General features: G+C 34.0%; 1 protein-coding gene across 4 annotated transcripts in view; it reads left to right on the top strand.

Moving 5' to 3' along the window:
• The window catches only part of TBC1D22A (TBC1 domain family member 22A), a 180,648-nt gene that overhangs the window by 28,174 nt on the left and 131,449 nt on the right, over positions 1-21,025 (top strand). For all 4 annotated transcript variants that reach the window (XM_074166614.1, XM_074166643.1, XM_074166632.1 and 1 more), the window contains 4 exons: positions 2,062-2,132; positions 7,299-7,427; positions 8,381-8,443; positions 15,142-15,256. In XM_074166614.1, coding sequence (XP_074022715.1) covers positions 2,062-2,132; positions 7,299-7,427; positions 8,381-8,443; positions 15,142-15,256 — 378 coding nt within the window. The remainder of the gene's footprint in view (positions 1-2,061; positions 2,133-7,298; positions 7,428-8,380; positions 8,444-15,141; positions 15,257-21,025) is intronic.

Below are 21,025 nucleotides of genomic sequence, written 5' to 3'. Positions count from 1 at the left end.
TTTGAAATGTTGTAGAAAAGAAAAGCTTCTATTAATGAAACTTATTTTGGCAAATCAATAGTATTTTAAAGCTTATAGATGAAAGACAGTTTTATTGGTGTTATACGCAAGTCTATTTTTTTAAGGCTGATTAGATTCAAGACTTGTGATAGACATGTTCACTTTGATATGATGGACTTCTAGCATCTTGTTTCTTAATATCTGTTCTTTTTCTCCACTTTTCTGAGTCCCTGCTGTGTTTTGATCCTAATGCAGCGTCTGGTCACTGTTTTGCTTGGATTTTGGTGACGTAGCCGCAGTGCTGTCAGTGAGCTCCCTGTGCAGCTGCTGGTGCGTTGGCTGAGCCTCCTGCCCAAAGTGAGAGGGAAAACATAACTTGTTGAGTGTGTATATCCAGTACTGCAAAGTTTTTCTTACCTTAACAATTGTTGGTAAGCCCGTGTCTGTTTGGAATAGTCATGGTTGGTTTGAAGTGACCACCCTGAAACCACTCATTAACAGATGGCCATAAAAATCTTTCACTTCTGCTTCTTGCCAGTTTTCCTCTCTCTGTATTTTGTGTAAGAGATCGAAGTGCAAGTTCAGCCAGGTGGACTTTTTTAGCTCATGATTTATTTAATTTCATATTAATGCTGTCATTTCATTTTAAGACAAAACGGATTTTGCAAGTATCACTTCTGCTAGCGTGTATCTAAAGCAAAAATAAGGCATCAGGTAACTTCATACTGCAAACTTCAGAGGTTTTTGTTTGCTTTAATTGATGCTTCCTTGAGAAACTTTAGTGGCTAATTAAGAATTATTTTTTTTTTTTTTGCATTAACTATTTAGCATCAATATGCTTTTTAAATCAGATTCCTTTTTCTTGGAATATATTATATATTTTTAAAATATTGTACTGTTTTCATTGGACTATGTTTTCATTCCTGGTTAAAACTAGTTGTAAACGTCTCTAGAAATAATTTGCTCTATGATGACATACCAACCTAACATGATAATTTGCATTTCTTGATATTATAGATGCACATTTCATTGGGAGGAGGAGGGTGGGGTTGGGAGGATGAAGACAGATGTCGCTAATAGGAGTCCTTGTCTTAACAAAAAATAAAGAGAATATGTATCTATAAATGGCCAAAGTTGGTCAGTTGTGGTGTTCACTCACAAAGTTCTTATTCTAATTACTTTCTTTTGTGCTTCGTTTTGTAGAAGTGGTAGATAGAATGTTTTTAAAGTCTTTGTTGAAGTGTAGAATTTGGAAAACATGCATATGAGACCAAATTTATTGGAATATACATGGTTAATTCAAATATATAGTTAATTGGAATAAGTAAAAAGTAAAATGTAGAAAAATTAAAATGTAGAATTTTGTTCTGTATTCTTTAGCAGGTTGATAATTTAAACTTGTGCAGTTTTGACCCATATTTTCTACTCAGAGTAAGAAGAGAAAGATCTACAAGTAGATATCTCATAAAAACACTGTTCCTTAGGGATACTGTTAAGCATCTTTTATCTTTACATTTTTCATAATGTTTTATAATTTTTTTTACATGATAGACAGTTTTCACAAAAAATGGGTGAAGTCCCACAGGTTGGTTTAGCTGGGTATGGTGACAAGCAGCTTTCAAGAGCAAGGAGTACAACATGAAGAATGAGAATATGGCATGGAATTAAATTCCAGCATTCAGACATATAGTATCATTCTGTTTCGTTAACTGTAAATCTCATTTTTAATTAAGAACTGTGTAAGCATATTATACTATAGGTCTGAGTATCTCTTGCATGTTAATGTAAGGCATGTATACTAAAAAGTAATGCTGAGAAATGCTCCAGAAAGTTACCATATCACACTCAGTACCTATTATCATATCCATATTCCTATGGATAATTATCCAGTATTTTATTAATTTGTTAGAATTGCCATACAATTCTAATTTTATTGGAATATAGCAAGACATGATCACTGTTGTAAACACCTTTGTGCTAATTTGAATATGTATATTTTATATATGTATATTAATTGATAATAGTTTCCTTAGTTCTCATGAAATACTTCTCTTTTAATAGAAGAATTACGGAAATTGAGCTGGTCTGGCATTCCCAAACGGGTTCGTCCAATTGCATGGAAACTTCTTTCAGTAAGTTGTTGTTTGGTTTTTTTTTTTTTTTCCTTCTTCCTTTGCATTTAGTAGTAATAGTTTTTTCAAGCACTGCGAATAATTTTGCTTGAGTTGTAATCCATCAGTGATACTTGAAAACGTTGTGTCTTGTTGCGGAATTGTAATGAAAGTTCTGTTCTTTTGCTCAATTTCAAGATTAATTTGTCAAACTGAAAGGAGGGGAATGAGTAGTAGTTGTAAATCATGTCAGCTGTATATCTTTTATTTTTCAGCCTGGCTTTCTATGAAAGAAAGGCTTATGTGATAACAGCGGCCTCTTTCAACCTATTTTGATGGAATGGAGGAGAGATCAAAGACAAGTACATTCTTACAGTTTTCTGGAAAATAGGCACGCAGTAGAGGAAACGAAGCCTATCGGTGTCCTAGAAAAGGCTTCATTCTGACTTCATGTTAAAGTAACTATAAGAAAGGATTAACACTATACTGAAGAAAAACTATGATAGGATCTTATGGGGTTGTTTTTTGCCGATTTTTCTATAGTGGTTTAAGACCAACAAATCTGAACTGCTGTGGTCAGTTACCTTGTGGTGGCAGTGGCTCTCTGGATGTTAGACCTGTGAGTCAGTTCGGGGAGACAAGCTGATTAAAAAGCTAATCACTTTTTTGTAGTGTGAGTTTTTGGCTGGCTGACCTCTCTGAACTTTAGCCGGTGGTGAGAGGATTTTGCAACGGCAGTCGCTTGGGAGTGGGTTGACTGAAATTCCATGGAACAGCAAATGGAGGTGTCTCAGTTGGGCATCAGAGAGAAGCTTGCGGGAATCTGGGATTCATTTGGTTTGGTGTTACAGAACTGGATTTTTTTAATCTCTGTTTGCTGTATATTTAAAAAGGTTCTTCTGCAAAAAGACAATGTATTCCTCAGGAGTATTTTTCATGTCAAACTTTTCAGCTATAATACTTGCAGTGGCAAACAGTTGTGCATTTTAGGTGTTGTCTGTCTGCCTGTGGTTGGGAGAAGAACTTATGAAGATGTTTATATTAAAAAGAAACAAAAATCTCATGCTGTCTACTCTCCAGAGACTGTGAAAGACACTTTATCAGCATATCTTCATGCATTTAAGAACTGTTTAAAATTCTGAGTTATACACACAACAGTTTAACACTATTGAATTTTTCAGAGAGTAGACTTAAATAGCTTTGCTTTTTATAGAATAATTCAGCAGGGAACGTGAAGTATTTACTTCAGACTGAGACTGATTTCCAGTGACTGAAAGAATCTCTCTTGCTGATGAGTTCTACTAAATTTGCAGCTTAGTTCCTTCTCATGCTAAATGCAGATGCAGCTTCTTAATGGTGGATATTCAAATATCCTACTGTAATTGAAATTAACATGCAGTATAAAATTTATTTTAGTTCTGTTTCCAGAGTAGTTGTCTGAGCTTTTGGTAAGGAAAAGAGCATTTTTTTTTTTCCCTTGAAGTTTAGGATGCCTGTTTTAAAAAACCCAAAATAAAAAAAAAACACCTCACTATGGCTAACTCAAAATTGACTTAAACACAGTAATCTTAAGCATAAGGATAGGTGAAGTTCTGAAGCAGAGGACTGACAGGATTAGAGAGTTGGAATTCTGTGACAGTTAACTGCAGTCACTTTCTTACTTTCAAGTAAGAGCATGGGCTTTTTGCGAGCTTCAGCTTCCTTCCATAAGTTGATTTTAGTTCAGTATTCCTAAGATTCCCAATCTAGAGAAATTCCTAAGCATAGAGTGCTCTTGTTCTGTTGTTTTAACCTCTCCAGTTCAGGATCCATTCCAGTTCAATTCTTATCTTCGGCTATATTGCCGTATGTCCGCAAAGAAACACTCTTCAGGTTATTTTAGTTTTGCTTTAAGAATTAAGTGGAATTTTTTTTTTTTTTTGAGTAAGAGGCTTCCAAAATTGTGGTGTGTTGTGGTTTGTTGGTGTTTTTTTTTTTTTTTTTCCTTTCTGTCACCAAATAGCAATATTTTGAAAGTTCTCAGCTTTTCTTATCTAATTCCTATGATGATTTGTTATCTACTAAATGGTTCTCAGTTAATACATTTTGGAAACGAGTAATTTAATTATTTTTCTATACTATAAGCAGCAACTTGTTTCATCTTTCTAAAGTGGGTAGAAGTGCTTTGAGTATTGGTGGTCATAAACTCCGTGATGCTTTTTTCTAATGGTAATTAATTTTTAAGCCGCAATAGTTGTTAAAATATGTCACCTGCTGCTAATGCGTGTCCCATGTAAGAGAGTGTAATACAATGATCTGTTGTGATATAAGGTGCACTGGGAGCTACTGGGGGAGTAAGTGTACAAACGGAAACCCATTTTCGTTAAAGATCAATTGCAAAACCAAAGAAAGATCAGAAAATCAAAGAAACCAAAGTATAATTTAGAGGTAAATTAGGGCTGGACATGTTTGTTTTGTAATTATTCAGAAGGCTTACATAAAAAGCCTCAACTTTGACTTATTTGGGGAACTGAGTACAATTGGTAGAATCTGAGGCAGAACGTGATTGTCTTGTTTGTAAAATCGGCATTGAAGTTGGAATTTTTAAAACATAATTTAAAAAATTGAACAGTTGAGATGTTTACTACATAGACAGAAGGTTAATAATGTTAACGTGTTTGTTGAATACGGTTTTTCTAAGGGAAAGCATATGAAAAATCAATATAATCGGGGTGGTTGATATTATGCAAGTTTACTGGTAACAGTATATAAAATTTACGTGATTTATTTTCAAAATATAGCAAAAATGGTAGGTATACTGTAGCAAGCAGCAAGCAGAACTATTCAGACTCACTTCTCTTTTGAATAACAGAACTAAAGATATGGTTGCAAAAGGCTTTGGAGGAAATTAATGAATAAACGGATTAAACTCTCCACCAATTTATTCCCTGATGATATGTTCAAGCCTTTCCAACTTTTAAAAATAAAACCTAATTTGTAAAGTGAACAGGAAACAAGACATGTCCAATTGAAAGATTACTTCAGTCTTTGAAACTGAATAATGGCAAAAAGACTTGCTGAGAAAATATTGGTATCCTTCAAACAATCACATTTGATCTCACAAATGAATTCTTTTCTAATGGAACTAAGATATCCTACAGGAAAAAAACCCCAACTGTTGAGAGTAAATGAGAGGCAGAATTCAATATTTAACTTAATACGAAACACTGGGACAGGATATTAAATGTCAGACTGAGTCTTGAGGCAAAAGTTAAGCTGGTGCAATTTAAAGTGCCTGGAACCAGACGCAAGTCAGTACATCTTAAAAGATAAGGTTTTGCAAAGCAAGTACCTCTTAAGGTAGCTGGAATGTAGTATGATTTGTACTTATTCTGTTGTCATCTTAAACGAAGAAATAAAAATATATGGGAATAACATTTTAAATGGTTTTAATATAGAGAGATTTTCAAAAATCTGTTGACGTTTAGTATTTCTTATTTTTCCCTAAATGTTGAGCAAAATAGAAGTTACAGAAATGGGATGTGATGTTGGATTGTTGCAGGAGAGTAATGGAACCTATATACCGGTTCTTATAGTGTTTAATTTTACTGTACATTTAGGAATTTTAGCATGTTAGGTTTACCCCTTCCATTTTTGCTTTTAGTGTTTAGGACTGAATAAGAAAATTGGTTTTGTGGTTAATTGCACAGCATTTTATTAGTTACTTGCGGTAGCTTTGGCTTATTGTATGAGTGTGAATATATGCTGCACTTCTATTATAGGATTTTTTTGATGTTACAAGGATTTTTTTTTTTCTTAGGGAAACTTAAATCTGACGTAAGTTTGATTTCTCTGTTTTACTAATTACCGTTAGTACAGTGATACCTGTTATTGTGGAAGGAGAGCTGTTGGAATATTGGCAAGCAATATTTTAATTTGACTTGACTAGTGTATAATACAATTCTGATTTTTTTTCTTATGTTGTCCTGGATGTCCAGATCTCTTCCAAAGCCATCTATCTTTAAAATTATTCTTGTGCAAAGTATTTTTTCAGGGCTGCCGTGTATGTAAAATATGAACTAGCTTTCTTTTTTGCAGTTACGGGACGTTGGTGTTTATTGTTTGAAATCAAGCTGCTTGCAAGGAAGCATTAACTATTTCTCAATGTTCAGGAAACTTTTTGGTAGCTAATAAGTGAACTTTATATATAAACTGAACATTTAGTAACATTCATGATATTTCCTTTCATAAAATGCTGAAATAGTAACCTGAGCTTGTTTTTTAAATGGAAAGTAGACTGAGATGCCAGAAATGGGGATCAAGCTGGACAAAAGTAAATGAGAGTGGAATTGGTTTTTTTGGGGGGGAAGATTGGGATTTTCAGATATATATGAATGAGTTCAATGAAGAGCCATTCAGATGTGTTTTGTGCTTAATGCAACAATCTATAATCCTGCATATCTGACACATGACTTCCTTGGTGTGCCCATATCTTATGGAAAATAAGACACTAATTAGAAATTTCTTTTGGGAAACAGCTAAGGAAATGTATAGCTAGTGTTCTTCTACCTAAGAGCCCAGTGACTGGTGCTGTTGAGTATTTTTCTGTGTGAAACTTTTTAATAATCTGTTGAGGTGAAATGAAGGCTTGAAAATATCTTTTTCCTCATCAACAGTGAAATGAAGTAGCTCGAATGTTTTTAAAGCTTCTGAATTAATACTCCATTGTATTACAAGTATAACTGTTATTTAAACATGTTTGCTAATGTATATCGTTCCTACTTGAGGGCAACTGCGATAATGTACGTTTTGTTAAAAAATTTCATAGAATTTCTCTGATAATGGCCATATAGGAATGCAGAAATTAATTAACTTGTACAACATTACATGTATCTGAGCTTATTTATTTGATCTGTTCTCTTTGGAAGGCAAACATCATCTTAGAATTCTTGATGAGAAATTGCTTTTTAAAGGTGGAAAAACTTGAAACTTTTTCTTAAATAAAAGCTGAAGTTAGCAAGTTGTTTGTATCTAAACTTTTGTATCAGTTGGAATGCTCAGAAAACTGATTTACTAAAGAATTATTCAGATCCATGTAGGACTGCATGGCACTACATCAGTTTATTAGATTTCCTGTCACATGTAATCAAATTCCAGTGGTGCTTTTTGTAAAGCAAAGAGTAATATCCTTTTCACTGTTTTTTTCAGGGCTATCTTCCTGCAAATGTGGACCGAAGAGAAAGCACTTTAAAAAGAAAACGCAAAGAGTATTTTGCATTTGTTGAACAATACTATGATTCCAGAAATGATGAAAATCACCAAGATACCTATAGACAGGTAGAACACCTATTGAAGTGACTTTTACCTATAGGATGTCTGCTAAAGAAATTAAAGAGATTTTTTTTTTTTTAATTTGCTACTGTTTTTCTCTATTTCTTTAATCTTATTTGATAGGCAGCTCTCTAATAATTTTTTTCATATGTTTCAGAAGCAAAAATATGAAATATTTTGGTCTGAAACTCAAAATAGTGGATTTCTTTTAATGTCAGCTTTAGTCACGCCATGTGGCACTGCCATTTGGTGCTGCCATGGTTCTCTATTTAAGAATAGTAGGGTTTTCAAATCTTTCGTCTCCTGCACAGACCCTCCTTCAAATGAGTGAGGGTGGTACAGGGAAGGTGTAACAGTGGCTGTTTCTTACTGGCTCTGTATTTCTGCTTAAGATGTTGAAACTGTGCAGTAACCACAGGCGTGTCAAACTTTCTTGCCCACCCAGATAAGCAGATAACTTTTCTTCAAGTTATATATTAAAATGAATAGACTAAGCGATCCTACTTGAGCCTTCCTTAGGACAGAAGAAGCTGAGATCTTTCTTTCAGCTTAAAGCCTGATCTTTACTAGCAAGAGGTATATATGATAGTGTCAATTGAACATGACTTTACAGACGTAGTAGTATGTATTTACTTATAATTACCCTGAGGTAATGAGTACTGTCAATATGACTATAATTTGCAAACAATCAAAATGTGATACAAGAATCCTAAAATATGAAAACAAAGTGTATATATATATATATATGTTTTTATTATTTTGCCTAATTGATAGATTAACAAGGACTTAAAGATTTGGCCATATGTTTTGAAATACAGTGAATCCATGTTATTCCAAAAATAGTGATACAGTGGCATTACAACAAATACTGTAAAGCCATAGGATTGTTTTAACTCTTACATTGTTTAAAAAGTGTGCTGTTGGTTCCTTTTACAGTATTATTTTCTATGTCTAATTAGATCCATATAGATATTCCACGCATGAGTCCTGAAGTTTTAAGACTTCAGCCCAAAGTAACAGAGGTAAGAATGATATCTAAAGAACTATATTTTTTTTAAGAAATCATATTGTTAATGAATCTGAGATCATAGCGTTGGTTATTAACGATTTGACTATACTTGCTATTTTGACTTATGAACTAGCTTTAAAAAGTCCAAAAAATGAGGATATGTAAGTATAGGATAAGAATAACGGTGGTAAGTATTAGTAGTAAAAGGAATGGCATCTCATTAATCTCCTGCATCAAGTCTGTCAGTTTTTTCTTTGGTCTTGTGCCTTTGAGGTTGTTTTCCTTTTTTGCTTTTTCTGTAGTTTGTTAATAATGTGTTTTTGAAGTAATCCAGAGCATAGTTCCCATGGTTCTATGTATTTGTCAAAATTATTCAAGGTCTGAAAGTTCTTATCATAGTTTTCCACTTGGGAAATTCTCATTTTGTGAATTTGTAGCATGACTGGTTTGTGTTTCTTATTTGATTTTGCTTCCTTGTAAGTTTTGTATGCTGAGTACACTATTTAAATTGTTTAACTACTGTAGTATATATATGTCAATTAATGATAAATATGTTAATCAAATTGGTCTATATTGTTGGGTAGTCGAGTCCCACGAGGACTTTTCTTTGTAAAGTATATAGGTCATAAATAGTATAGATTGTGTGACTCATCCTCTTTCAAATATTTCTTGTAATCGTTCAATTAATGCTCCTTTCTAGTGGTTCTAGTTAAACCTTCAAATGTTTTCCATGCGGGCTCTGTTATTATCATAGAGCCACACAGAACATCTTCATGATTGATAGGATGAGGGGTAATGGTTTTAAATTGAAAGAGGGGAAATTTAGATTAGATATTAGGAAGAAATTCTTCACTGTGAGGGTGGTGAGACTCTGGCACAGGTTGCCCAGAGAAGCTGTGGATGCCCTGTCCCTGGAAGTGTTCAAGGCCAGGCTGGATGGGGCTTTGAGCAACCTGCTCTAGTGGGAGGTGTCCCTGCCCATGGCAGGGGGCTTGGAACTCGATGACCTTTAAGGTCCCTTCCAACTCTAACCATTCTATGATTCTATGATATGAGAAATTAAATGCAGAACTACCTTTCATTTGTTTTTCTGTTCTTGCAGTTATTTGTTTAATGTGAATGCTCTTCCACATGTGTTGGAGAAATCAGTTCGAAGAAATAGCCTATTACATTTTTCTTTTTTTTTTAAAAAAAAACAAAAAAGGTGTAAGAATACTGCTTTCTGTCTGATTTCTGTACAGTGGTGTTTTATGTAGGCTTTTCTAGGGATGAATCAAAGAGTAAAGTAAGAAAAATAAAGGGACAAGAAATAAACTATTAAAGAAATGAGTAAGATCAGTGTCAGTGTTGTAGCTAGAAATGAGCCAGTAAATGAAAGTGAGGTGAATATTACTTCATGAAAAAATGCCTACAGAAAGAAGAACTCTTATATACTTCTAAGAGGAAAGAAATACTTGAATTGTATCAGCAGTTAAATTATTCTAAAGATGTAGTTGCATTCAACAGAAAGTGGTGGCTTTTTTGAGGTGGATTTTTTTACTTCCTTGCATTCCATTCCTTCCTTTACTTCCATTAAACTGTTCTTAAGGTTTTAATGAAGATTGTCGATGTCTCAAATGAATATGACTGTGGTTCAGGTGTACAATGATTGTGTTTTTGTAGTTCTACATTTGGGTGGACATACCCCAAAATCATGTTGGTTCCTATCACCGACCTTGTTTTAGTGAAGGAGAAATTAGAAGCTATTTAACATGTCTGGTGTAAGAGTCTATGTGTATTCTTGTCTTTAAAGTAAGGTTGCAAAGTACGAAACATTTATTCAAGAATGACTGCTAGACAGTGTATTTATTTCTAAATTAGCTGAACAATTTTAAACATAACTTTAAAATAGAAATTCCAGGTAAACGTCTTCTGTAGAATGTATTGAATGTCCTTTCTTTTAATCAAATAATTTGGATGAGAAGTCAAGTAACTTAATAAAAATGATACTAAGAAAGATGGTCTTTGGAGAATATTTTGAAGTTTTATTTAGTATAATGATGAGATTGTAAGATAGTAATATAAACCTGTAGGATCTTGGACTAGTTTTGTCTTTTGTTTATTTGATTATACATGAGACAAGATAAATTTATATGACTGCTCTTAAGAGATGATTAATAAGTTTCTTCAGCCTAGAGGCAGACTTAGTAATAGTTCGTAGGAACACAGCTTTTTATTTATCTGCTTTTTCCATAATACAGTTAGAAATGTTAGAGTAAACTTGTATTCGTAATTAAAAAAGATGTGGTCAAGATTTTCCAACATTTGAAATGTGTATTTTTGTTAAATATTTAGTATGTTGCGGAAAGCATCCTATAATAAGACATTGAAAAGAATTAGTTACAGGATAGGCACAAGCCCTTTTTGGTTGAATGATTAACTTAAAGCTAAAGTGTTTATTTGGGAATTTAGAGAGTATATTAATGTGAAAAAGATATTAGAACAGTATTTTTTATAAGCAGTCACAGTTGGAAGGAGGTTTGTTTTTTTTTTTTAATAGCTGAATTAATCTCAAAATGGCTGGTTTACAGAAAATACTGACAGTCAACTTCAGAACTAGAAGATGCTTCCAGAATAAAACACTTCTCTTATTATTCCTTGAGAGTAATTAAAATAAAAAGGAAATACTGTGTCTAGGTAACTTCTTGCCAAGTAAAATCCATTATGTCAATAAAACTTCAGTAGCAAATATTATTCAGTACAGTTTGAGTCTGGAATGCAGTTTCAGTTAATTTTGTGGGATCACTGAACATGTGAAGTCATTTAGGGTTTTTTCCCTTTTAGTTGTCCTTTGGCAGATAACGACATTACTCAGGCAGCATATTAATTTTATGTGATTTACTGAGATCTTGTTTGCAAATACTTTTTCATAAAACCAGCTTTTAAAAAAAATTCTAGTTTTGTTAAACTTGTCCAAGGGTATGTTTTTCTAAAGCTTTGTTGGATATGTGCATCTTAAACATTGCCTTAAAAAATAAACATAATTAAATCCACACTTTTTAGAAACTGATTGCTCTAGCAAGTAACATAGAATTACTCCTTAAATTAATTTAGTCTGTTGCATGCAGCTCAATATCCCTGCTTGCTGGTTATACTTACCTTTCTTTAGTTTGAATGTTTAGTAAATTGAGCCACATAACAATCGTAATTGAACCACATAGATAAACTTCTCCTCAATGTGATCAAGGCATTGTACAGTTAGATTGCTGCTGCTTCTTGTTAAAAAAAAAACAAACCACAACAGAACAACCCCCTCCCACCTCCTCCCAAAAAATAAATCCCTGTCCATACCCTATCCCATCCATCTTTCCTACTCCAACAATTCAAACAAATCAGTTTAAAGTGTTTGTTTTATGGGAGTTATGTAGATCTGGGGAGCAGGGAAGGTAGTGTTGGAGTGAAGACTTAAAGGACTGGGAATAAATAAATAGAGGAGGAGAGAGGAGCTGGAGTCAAGTTTATTTTAAAGACTAATGACTGTAAGGGTAGGTTTAATAAATCTGATTAGTTGATGTAGAGTGGTCTGTAATTTATTATCAATTTCTGCTTTATCTGTAACTGAGTTTTGTTGAAATGGATAGTACATGGCTGTGTTATTTCCCATCTAATCTTGCATTATATGGGAAAAGTAATTTCAAGGAGACAACACAATTTAAAATAGCTTATAAATTTTTCCCCACTTTTTTTCCCTACTTAGAGAAACAAAAAGCAGATTCTCATGATTAAAGCTTTGAGGGTTTTGGAGTTCCTCTGAGGTAGCAAAACCCACAAAAAATTCAAAATCTGCGTTGAAGCTAATGGATTCTTCTCTTTATGTATTTGAATGTAGTTCTTACTGTTATCATGAATGAAAGATAAATTCAAAGGAGGATAATTGTTTGGTGATGACATCTTGTGAGATGTAGTCATTCATAGTAAAAAAGTAATTCCAGTTGCTTTTGCTGGTTTGAAAATCAAGAAGGGGGAACCTTTTGGGAAAGTGACCTTTTTAATGAGTCCTATTTGAACACAGTGATGAGTGCTATACAGAAACTTAAATCAGTCTGCTTTTCGGGTATTCAGTGCTCATTTTTTCAATTCAGAACAGTAAATGAAACTTCATGAAAATGGGTAGGAAACTGAAAACACTATTTCAGTGTGTATTTGTTGAATTTCTGATTAGATGCATTTGGGGTATTAAATCTGGTGTGCCAATCACTGAGTGATCCTTCCTGCTCAATAATATTAAAAAATACCAAAACCAAACCAAAACCCCAATCATCCCACTCGCCCTTCCCCACATCTTAGTTTTCTTTCCTGGATTTTAGAACCACTTTGAAATCCATAGGCATCTCAATTTGCAATGCCAACTGTGTATAGTATCAGATTCTGAGGAAAGGTTGGTGGTACAATTTTGGGGGTTATTAGACTTGAGACATGCCTTCATGTGCATGTGCTTTTCAGCACTATTTTTATAATTTTTAAAATGGGTATTTTGATAGCTGTTACTTACTGAATTGCTGATTATTCTTTTGTGTTTCTCACTGCATATTTTGTAACCCCATCGCACCAGGAGTTTTTTGTTTAGCATAGTGCCTAAAACTATTCTATATTCAGCAATTTCTCTTTAAATAGGTTTTTCTAGTCACCTCTCTGATATTTGTTTTCAAGGAAGTTACTTGTATTTGCAGTATTTTAGACATCCTTTCTTTGAATTGAAACAATGATAACACTGATAATACTGAACTGGAAGTAGAAATGGCAACTGAGAGAAGCAGGAAGGCTGGCTGTGAGCTAACTAACCTGGATAGATTTGCAGGTTTCCAATAAAAGTAAAAATATGACATAAATGTAATTTCATAAACATGTAATTTTGTAAATTGTAAAAGCAAGATGTAAATGACAGAACTTAAGGTCTTTATACAGTTGTTTATAGGCAATGAAATCCCACTGGCTATTGCTTGATGGGCAGAGGTTTGTGTTTTTTCAATTTAATATGCAGTGCATATTAAAAAACGTGCGGACAGGACTAGCACCAACAAGAATTTATACCTAAAGGAATATCTTGTCTAATGAAAACAAGAAGCTTTTATGGAGAATTTGGTAAATTAATACCTCTTTTTCTGCCTAATCTTTGCCCCCAAATTGAAATCATACTGAACAAAAACTGAATCTTAATTGTAGCTGTAATGGATCAAACGTGAGCTGTGTTGAGGCTTGTGTTTCAGTGCCCAACAAAGCTTTTCATATTTATTCTTGTTGACAGTCTCTCTTGTTCTGTGGGGTTTTGGCATGCCAGGGAAATAGACAAGCTGGAAATTAAGGAAAGGTGGTTCTCAAAAGAAGCCTGTGGGAGAAGGGTAGATGTTGATGTTTGGGACTTGTTTTTGAAGCAAAAAGTGCAAATGTGTTTCAGCTTCAGGTAACTCAAGTGGAAGCCTGTGATAGGACTCTCAAGCACCTAGATGCAAGTCATATATGCCTAGACCTTTCCTTACTTGAAAATGAATATGAGGGCTTTTAAACTGAAGAAGGTGGTTGTATTTCAATGGTGTTAGAATAGTGAACTTCTTAATCTAGCAAAAACTTGAAGTGAGATTGAATAGAAATAACACAGGCTTCCTAAACTAGACTTCCTCTCCCTATAGCGTCTTTCAGGGCAGGTCTTTTGTGGGCTTTCTTGAAGCCTGAGCATTCCTTGACTTCTGGGGTTGCAGCAAACCATGCAATCTCCTTGGGGCCTGTTCTTAAGAGTGACAGTCCTTTGGTTTGAGCTCTTCTGCCTCTGCTCTGCGTTTACCTGCCTCTGCGTTCTGACTTCTTGGGCAGACCTTCCTGGGAAAGGGCAAAGCACAGAGCAGGTTTCACTCTGCCGCTTATTTGCAGCATTTAAAGACATGTAGCACGTTCAGAAGCAAATAATTGAGACGAAATACATCTTGTCACAGACCTAAATTGTGTCAGAGAGAAGTTCTGCGATTTCCCTGCTCCATACTCTTCTCATGTTGTCCTTCCCATGATTAGATATGATGTGGCCTCAGGAACTTTTGCAGATCTGAAGCAAGGTGCAGATTACAGAGTTGAGGGGGTGAGGTCATGTGATACGGCAGGCAGTTGCCCTATTTCTACATTTCTTGATATTTTTTTCCAGATTTATTTTATTAACCAGTATATGTGTTTCTGAAGTTTGAAACCCCATACTGCAGTATTAGGCAAGCTTAACTGTTACGGAATCTCTTTTATGGGCATGTTATTAAAAAATCTGTATGACATAATTCTTTCTGTTACTTAGGAATAAATAGAATACTATATGGATAAAATAGTTCTTTCAAAGAGGTGAAAAATCATGGGAAGATGTTTTAATATTTCTGTCTCTTGAGGAAAGAGGAATTTTACATTACTGGAAAAGCTTCAGTGAATAAGTGGTACTTTGTTGTAACTACTGTAACTGAATTATATACTAAATTGGTTTTATCATGTGCTAATACCCTGAAAATGCTTCCTTTTGAAGAACTGAGAAGCTTACTTAGCACTGGAAGTTAATTATAAATACCAGTGTTAATTTATGCTTTTGTATGCATATTTTTATAATAGTAACTCTATGATATTAAATTTGTCCTTGTATAATTTTCAAGTTTAAAATGTGTTCCTCATTTGGTAAATTATCTGATAGTTTCTTTAACTCTTTTTCAGATCTTTGAAAGGATTTTGTTTATCTGGGCAATACGTCATCCAGCCAGTGGATATGTTCAGGGCATAAACGATCTTGTTACTCCTTTTTTTGTAGTCTTCGTTTGTGAATATATAGGTAAGATTTATCTTAATACTGAATTATGAATTGGTACTGGTTTTGGAACAGCCTCTTTGTTTTCATCTGAATAATGACTTGGATTAGCTAATCAAAGCGTAATTTGATACATCATTTTTATAATACATTTTTGTAATTATAAATCTTTATAGTTCTATTTAAATATATCCTGAGAAGCAATCAGACTTTAAGTAGTCAGTGTAGTTCAGGAGTCTTTCAGGTTTATTCCAAACAATCTCCCCACCAGCAAAACTCAACCAAACAAAACTTTCTGTGGAAGTTGCAGGCAGGCTTCTCCTTTGTCAGATCTGAAAGCAGGGGAAGAAGCACAATCTAGCATTTGCTTTCATCTTGATTTCTAGTTAAGTGTTCACCACTCCTGAAGCTTTTTTCTTCATAGGTGGTTTTGTTCTCCCTTTCTCTCTCTCGCCCTCTCTTCTAATTCACAGTTTTTGTGAAAACTTTAAGTTGTACATATGAAACGGGCAGGTGTTTAAACAAAACCAAGCAACAACAACAAAAAACCCCACACCAAAATAAGGAAAAAACCGCATGAAAGAAGGAAACCTTTCAAAGGAGTGGTGGGGAAATTCAAGTAGAGGGAACCTATTAAACTGGATCTGTGGCTGAAAGAGTGGCAACCTGGAATTAGGGCCTGAAAATTAGGGCAGCAGTAATCAAATTTTTCTGGTTAAGAGCTCTGCTTTTCTGGGGCTCGCAACACTACCAACAACAGCAGTGTTAACAGTTGTATTTCTGTTGCATTTGTGGCCTCCTTATATGTGAATATACTTTTTGAAAACTTTTTTATTTGGAAGACTGATACTGGTTAAGTGCTCATCTCTTACTAGAATATCATTCATATCTTAAATTTATATATTAGATTTTATACACATTAAGAGTATGGCTTATCATTAACAATAATTTAATAATTTGTGTATAACTATGGACATAAAAGGTAAGATTAAACAGTAAAAATGACAATGTTAATGTATGTTGAATTAAAATTGTTTTCCTTCTATTTCTATTTGTCATACATACATACAGTGAAAATACACAGTGCTTATATGTAAACTTAATGCCTTGCCTGGCTACTTCAGTGAGGTTGTATAGAATGGATTCTTCCTGTCTTCTCTATGCAAGATACCCATTGGTGTCTTAATCCAGATTGATTAGATTTAATGAAGGACAGATTATCCTTGAGTGGATGATAGACTATGCATTTACTCATTTGCATGGCAACACCTCTCTTGCTTTGTTCATTTCTTGTTTCATAGGGGGACATTTCATTGCTAAGCAACTAATGAGAACTACTGCTGCTTTCTCCCTAATCATCTCTTAAATAGGGTAGAGGCCTACTCCTGAGAGTACTTGCAGTTTCTGCCTTTTACTCCCTCATTTGACAGATAATGAAAATGTTCTTAATGATCCTAGAACAGTAGGGTTTCTAGTAGACTTTAGGGTTGTTAATTGAAATAAGAAGTTCAAATGAGATGTGATTAGAGAATTGATATTCCATGTTAAATAGACCATTTAATTAATATGGTAAATAAGTTTGTCTTTACCACCAACTTATATTTGGAGACCCTGGTGATTGTTCAAGTATTTGCCAGTTTGTCAGTATTTTCATATCAGAGAGCATAGCTCTTCCAGTAAGTGTCCAGTGAAGAAAGACAAAACTCAAAAACTAACAACCGTAAAAGATATTTTGCCACCGAAAATGTATGAAACTCAGAAACCTGTATTCTAGAAGCTCATTTAAAAGCTAATGTCTATATAACAAGAAAAATACTGAAATGAAGGTTTTTTCTTCAGTATCGTAGTGGTCCTGGCTAAGCACTAAGAGCAGTTATTTCCCTGAGTGGCATATAATAACTTTCTAAGTTTTGTCTTTAAATAACTTCTTGAGTTGAATCTTTCTAATATATTGAAGTTACACTGAGTGATACATTGAAGGTAGAATGAATAACGGTGTGCATTTCACTTAAACGTGAAATAGGGACATTAAATTTATGAAGTACCTCAAAAATACTGAAGTTTGTAATAAAATTATGGAAGGATTGAAAACTCAGACTGTGAATTATGCTTAAGTAATTTAGGTAGAAATAAATGCAGAATTGCAGAAGTTTCCTAGCAAAAATGTTTAAGCTATTAGTATATTCAATATTTACCCTAGTAATTCTCTGTATTTACCTTAGATTTTAGATCTTATTTCTTGCTCTGACTTTAAGTGAATATTGGTTTGTACCTTAAATTACTTTATTTATTGCTTTCTTTTAACTATTGATTTTTGTGTTTTTCTCAATTTAACTGAAACCTTTGTATTGCAGTTCTGAGTCACTTGGGTCCTGATTCATGCTATTTAAAGTGATAATGCCTTTTATTTTAGGTTCTTTCTGTAATTAAAAAAAAAAAGGAAGAAGTCCTAAAGGATTATTAAAGAGTAATACTAAATTATTATTATTAACAATGCCATGAATAATGACTCTGTGCTGATTAGATCATCTGATGGTATATCCTGATAATGTTCACAGTTGAAGTTTTGTCAATTATTTTGGTGGGAGAAAAGCCATTTCTGTTTTAGCTTTGTGACAACTGAGAGTGCCCTTAATCCTTAATCTTGCATAAAAAATGTGTGACACATTTATTCTAGTGATGGGAGTTTTTCTGCACTGCTAAAGACATCCAAAAACCATTTGGAAAAGTGTTGTTGAAGAACTTTTGAAGATACAAATGACATGTATGGTACTGATAATTTCCTTGCCTGGTAACATTTTTTTCATTCAAATCTGAATACCAAAAAGTAGGTTTGTGGGTCTTTTTATAAGGACAAAAGCATTAGATGTTTCGATGGCTTAGTATGGATGGAGGTATCTAATTTTAGCACCAGGATTCACACATTTCAAATAGGTTGAGTGACTGAATGTAGGAATTGAATATGTCAAATGTCGAGAGCATTCTTTCAACCTTCCCAGCAATGTAGGTATGATAAAAGTGTAATTTGGTAATGTCTCATTAATTCCTCACTCTGTGCTAAAAGTAGAATACTGTAACATTTTCAGCAAGATAAAACTTGATTGTCAAATCAAGCCAGGAGAGGGACAACTGCAATTAAAGAAAATTTCAGAGAGGGGTAAGTACTGGCCTCTGCTGCAATACAGTAGATTCAGATTAGGATTTCTGGTCTAAATTAGGAGGAGGAGGAATTTAAACCTTCAGTTTCTCCTACCAGGTGATTGGGTGTGTCAATCTTGATTTTATTTTTTTTTTTCCCCTCCATGAGAAATGATAGAGATCTGTAAGCTTATTCTGCCATAATATAGCAGGTTTTTTGAATTTCAAACACTAGTGGTACAGAAAAACTATTTTGTGCTTGCATCTGACCTCCTACATGACATAGCACAGTTACAACATGTGTTAGAAGAAATGCTAATTACTGTTAGGGAAGTTTTTCTGAAATCTCTGTGTCTTTGTAGCATATTAGTTTGTGTAGAAATGAATCTTGTCCATGCAAATGAAATTCCAAAGGTATTTTTGTTAATGAAATAAAATATGCCACATGACTGCTCACTGTTTGCTGACTTAATGTGGAGAAGGGCATTTTGCACTGGGTTGCAAGTCCTATTTCAAGTTGCCACACGTGTTGCTCTCTTTATACACCTTCCTGTTGCTCTGAGTTCCGGTTGATTGTTTCCCAATATTAAGTTGTGCTGCACAGTTGCTTGTGGCTTCTTGCTCATGGAGTCAGCTGCGCTTCAATACATCTAACGTTTCAGTACCACATCTGCATTGCAGTAATTCACTGGGCCTTGTGTGTATATCTAGAACTACACAGAGACCTGCATTTATTCACCGTCCAGAGACATGAAAGCTCAAGAGAAGCACCATCACCATAAGGAGCATGTCAGGCCATTGCTAAGTGGGATGGCTGTGTGAGATCACTTCGACACCCCTTGCAGTGTTGGATCAGGAGAAAATTAGGAGTTAGTATGAAGTCAAGGGCAGAAAATGAACACTATCGTAGCACTTCATCATTTTTTGTCGGATAAAGAATATCAGGAAATATGAGGCTGCTGAAGATGGGAATGGCAACTGAGATTTTGTCTGCAGTCTTCTTGCAACAGAGGAGCTTGAGATAATTTGAGGATGCTCGCAACAACTCATGAACTGAAAAGTTTGGAAAGAGTGGTCTTACCCTTGTAAGTATTTTTCTTGTGATCTTAAATCCTTTTGTAGAAGGCATTTAAATGCAACTTTTGTTACATAGTGTTTTTTAAATTGGTGCTGCCATGACTTGATGGAATAATTATTCCAGGCTTAAATCCTAATGGAACTGGGGTGGGATTTAGTCCCAAACCAGTGTTACTGTGAGAACGTAAAGGTTCTTTGATCTTGGAAAAGCCATTCTGTCTATACCTCCCTTGCTTAGCTTTCTTTCCATTGTCTCTCATGGGTCATGGGAAGTATTCGTGTCCTTAAAATGAGATTTCCTACTGGTTAATGCCTTCTTTTCTTCCTTTTCAGCATATTTGCTGCAAATAATTAAATTTAAAACTATTCATTTTTGTTTTTCCCTAGTTTGTTGAATGCTATAACTAAAATTCTTGTTTTCATAGTATAATTGGAGTAACATTTCAGAGCATTGTGTCATGGCTGTATCTGAGGTAATTCCTCAGTGTATTTTTTAAAAAATATGAAAAAGTCATCAATTTAGTAGAGATTTTTTTTTTTTCAGGAGAGTTGCAATTTTTATGCAATAAGCAAATCTGTTTAGAATGTATGTAAAACTGAATTTCTGAATGATAAGGCAGGAAGCCAGAGAGCAGAGTATTAACTCTCTGACTCCAGAGAGCTGCTAGAAGATTTTTCTAATACTTACAGGGTTAGAAGGTAAAGTTGTTTTCAGCATTCATTATTTCCTTTACAAGATTAAGCTAAAATTTTGATTGCTGTAGTATGTAAAGTAATCAAGATAATTAATCCTGCTGCATAAATACCTAGACCTTTCGTATTCAGAGTTCCACCAATTCACTAGTCCTTGGAGAGTTATGAATAGGGCCCATGCATTGGGGTTTTGAGGAGATAAAGTGGAAAAGATGTAACATATTTGTAGTCATTCTACTTAGAAGAGACTGAGTGAAACTGAGGGAATGACAAATTGTTTCGATAAAATGGAAGTTGAAAAAGGAGCTATAATTGGATTAACTGGATGCTTCTTTCCCTCCTAGGCCCTTCATGTGGTTGGAGACCAGTAGAGTCGTCCTTGCTGTCTTCTGGTTTATCAAGAAAGAAACAATGGAAAACCTCCCAACGGAGAGTTCACAGGAATGTGAGAGGTTCTTCAGTTTGAGAGATGAAAAGATTTTGTTTGTAATTGTTATATGCTCTTAACTTTTCTGATAATTTTGGCATTACACTTTGTAGCAAACTTCTATTGTTCTAATGCTTTTCTTTATTCAAATAAATACATGTTTTTGAAAAATACTATATTACAATGTTTTTATTTACATATTTGTTTGAAATGATTTATGGAAGTTACACAAATCTGCATAAAAACACTGACATGAATCATAACTGACATCTTAACATTTTTTTGCAAGTTGTAAAAGTATTAAAAAAATATTTCCTCATTTTTCAAAACAGTTGTAAAATTTGCATGAAAAAGTATTCAAAATAATTTAAATCACTCTTCTGTCATATGAAAATTCAATGCCTCAAGTTCCATTTGATCATATTAAATTTTCTATCCTTAATGCAAATCACGAGTAC

This window comes from Numenius arquata, chromosome 2 (assembly GCF_964106895.1).
Source record: "Numenius arquata chromosome 2, bNumArq3.hap1.1, whole genome shotgun sequence".
Taxonomy (NCBI): Eukaryota; Metazoa; Chordata; class Aves; order Charadriiformes; family Scolopacidae; genus Numenius; species Numenius arquata.
This window is presented reverse-complemented; position numbering and strand designations above follow the sequence as displayed.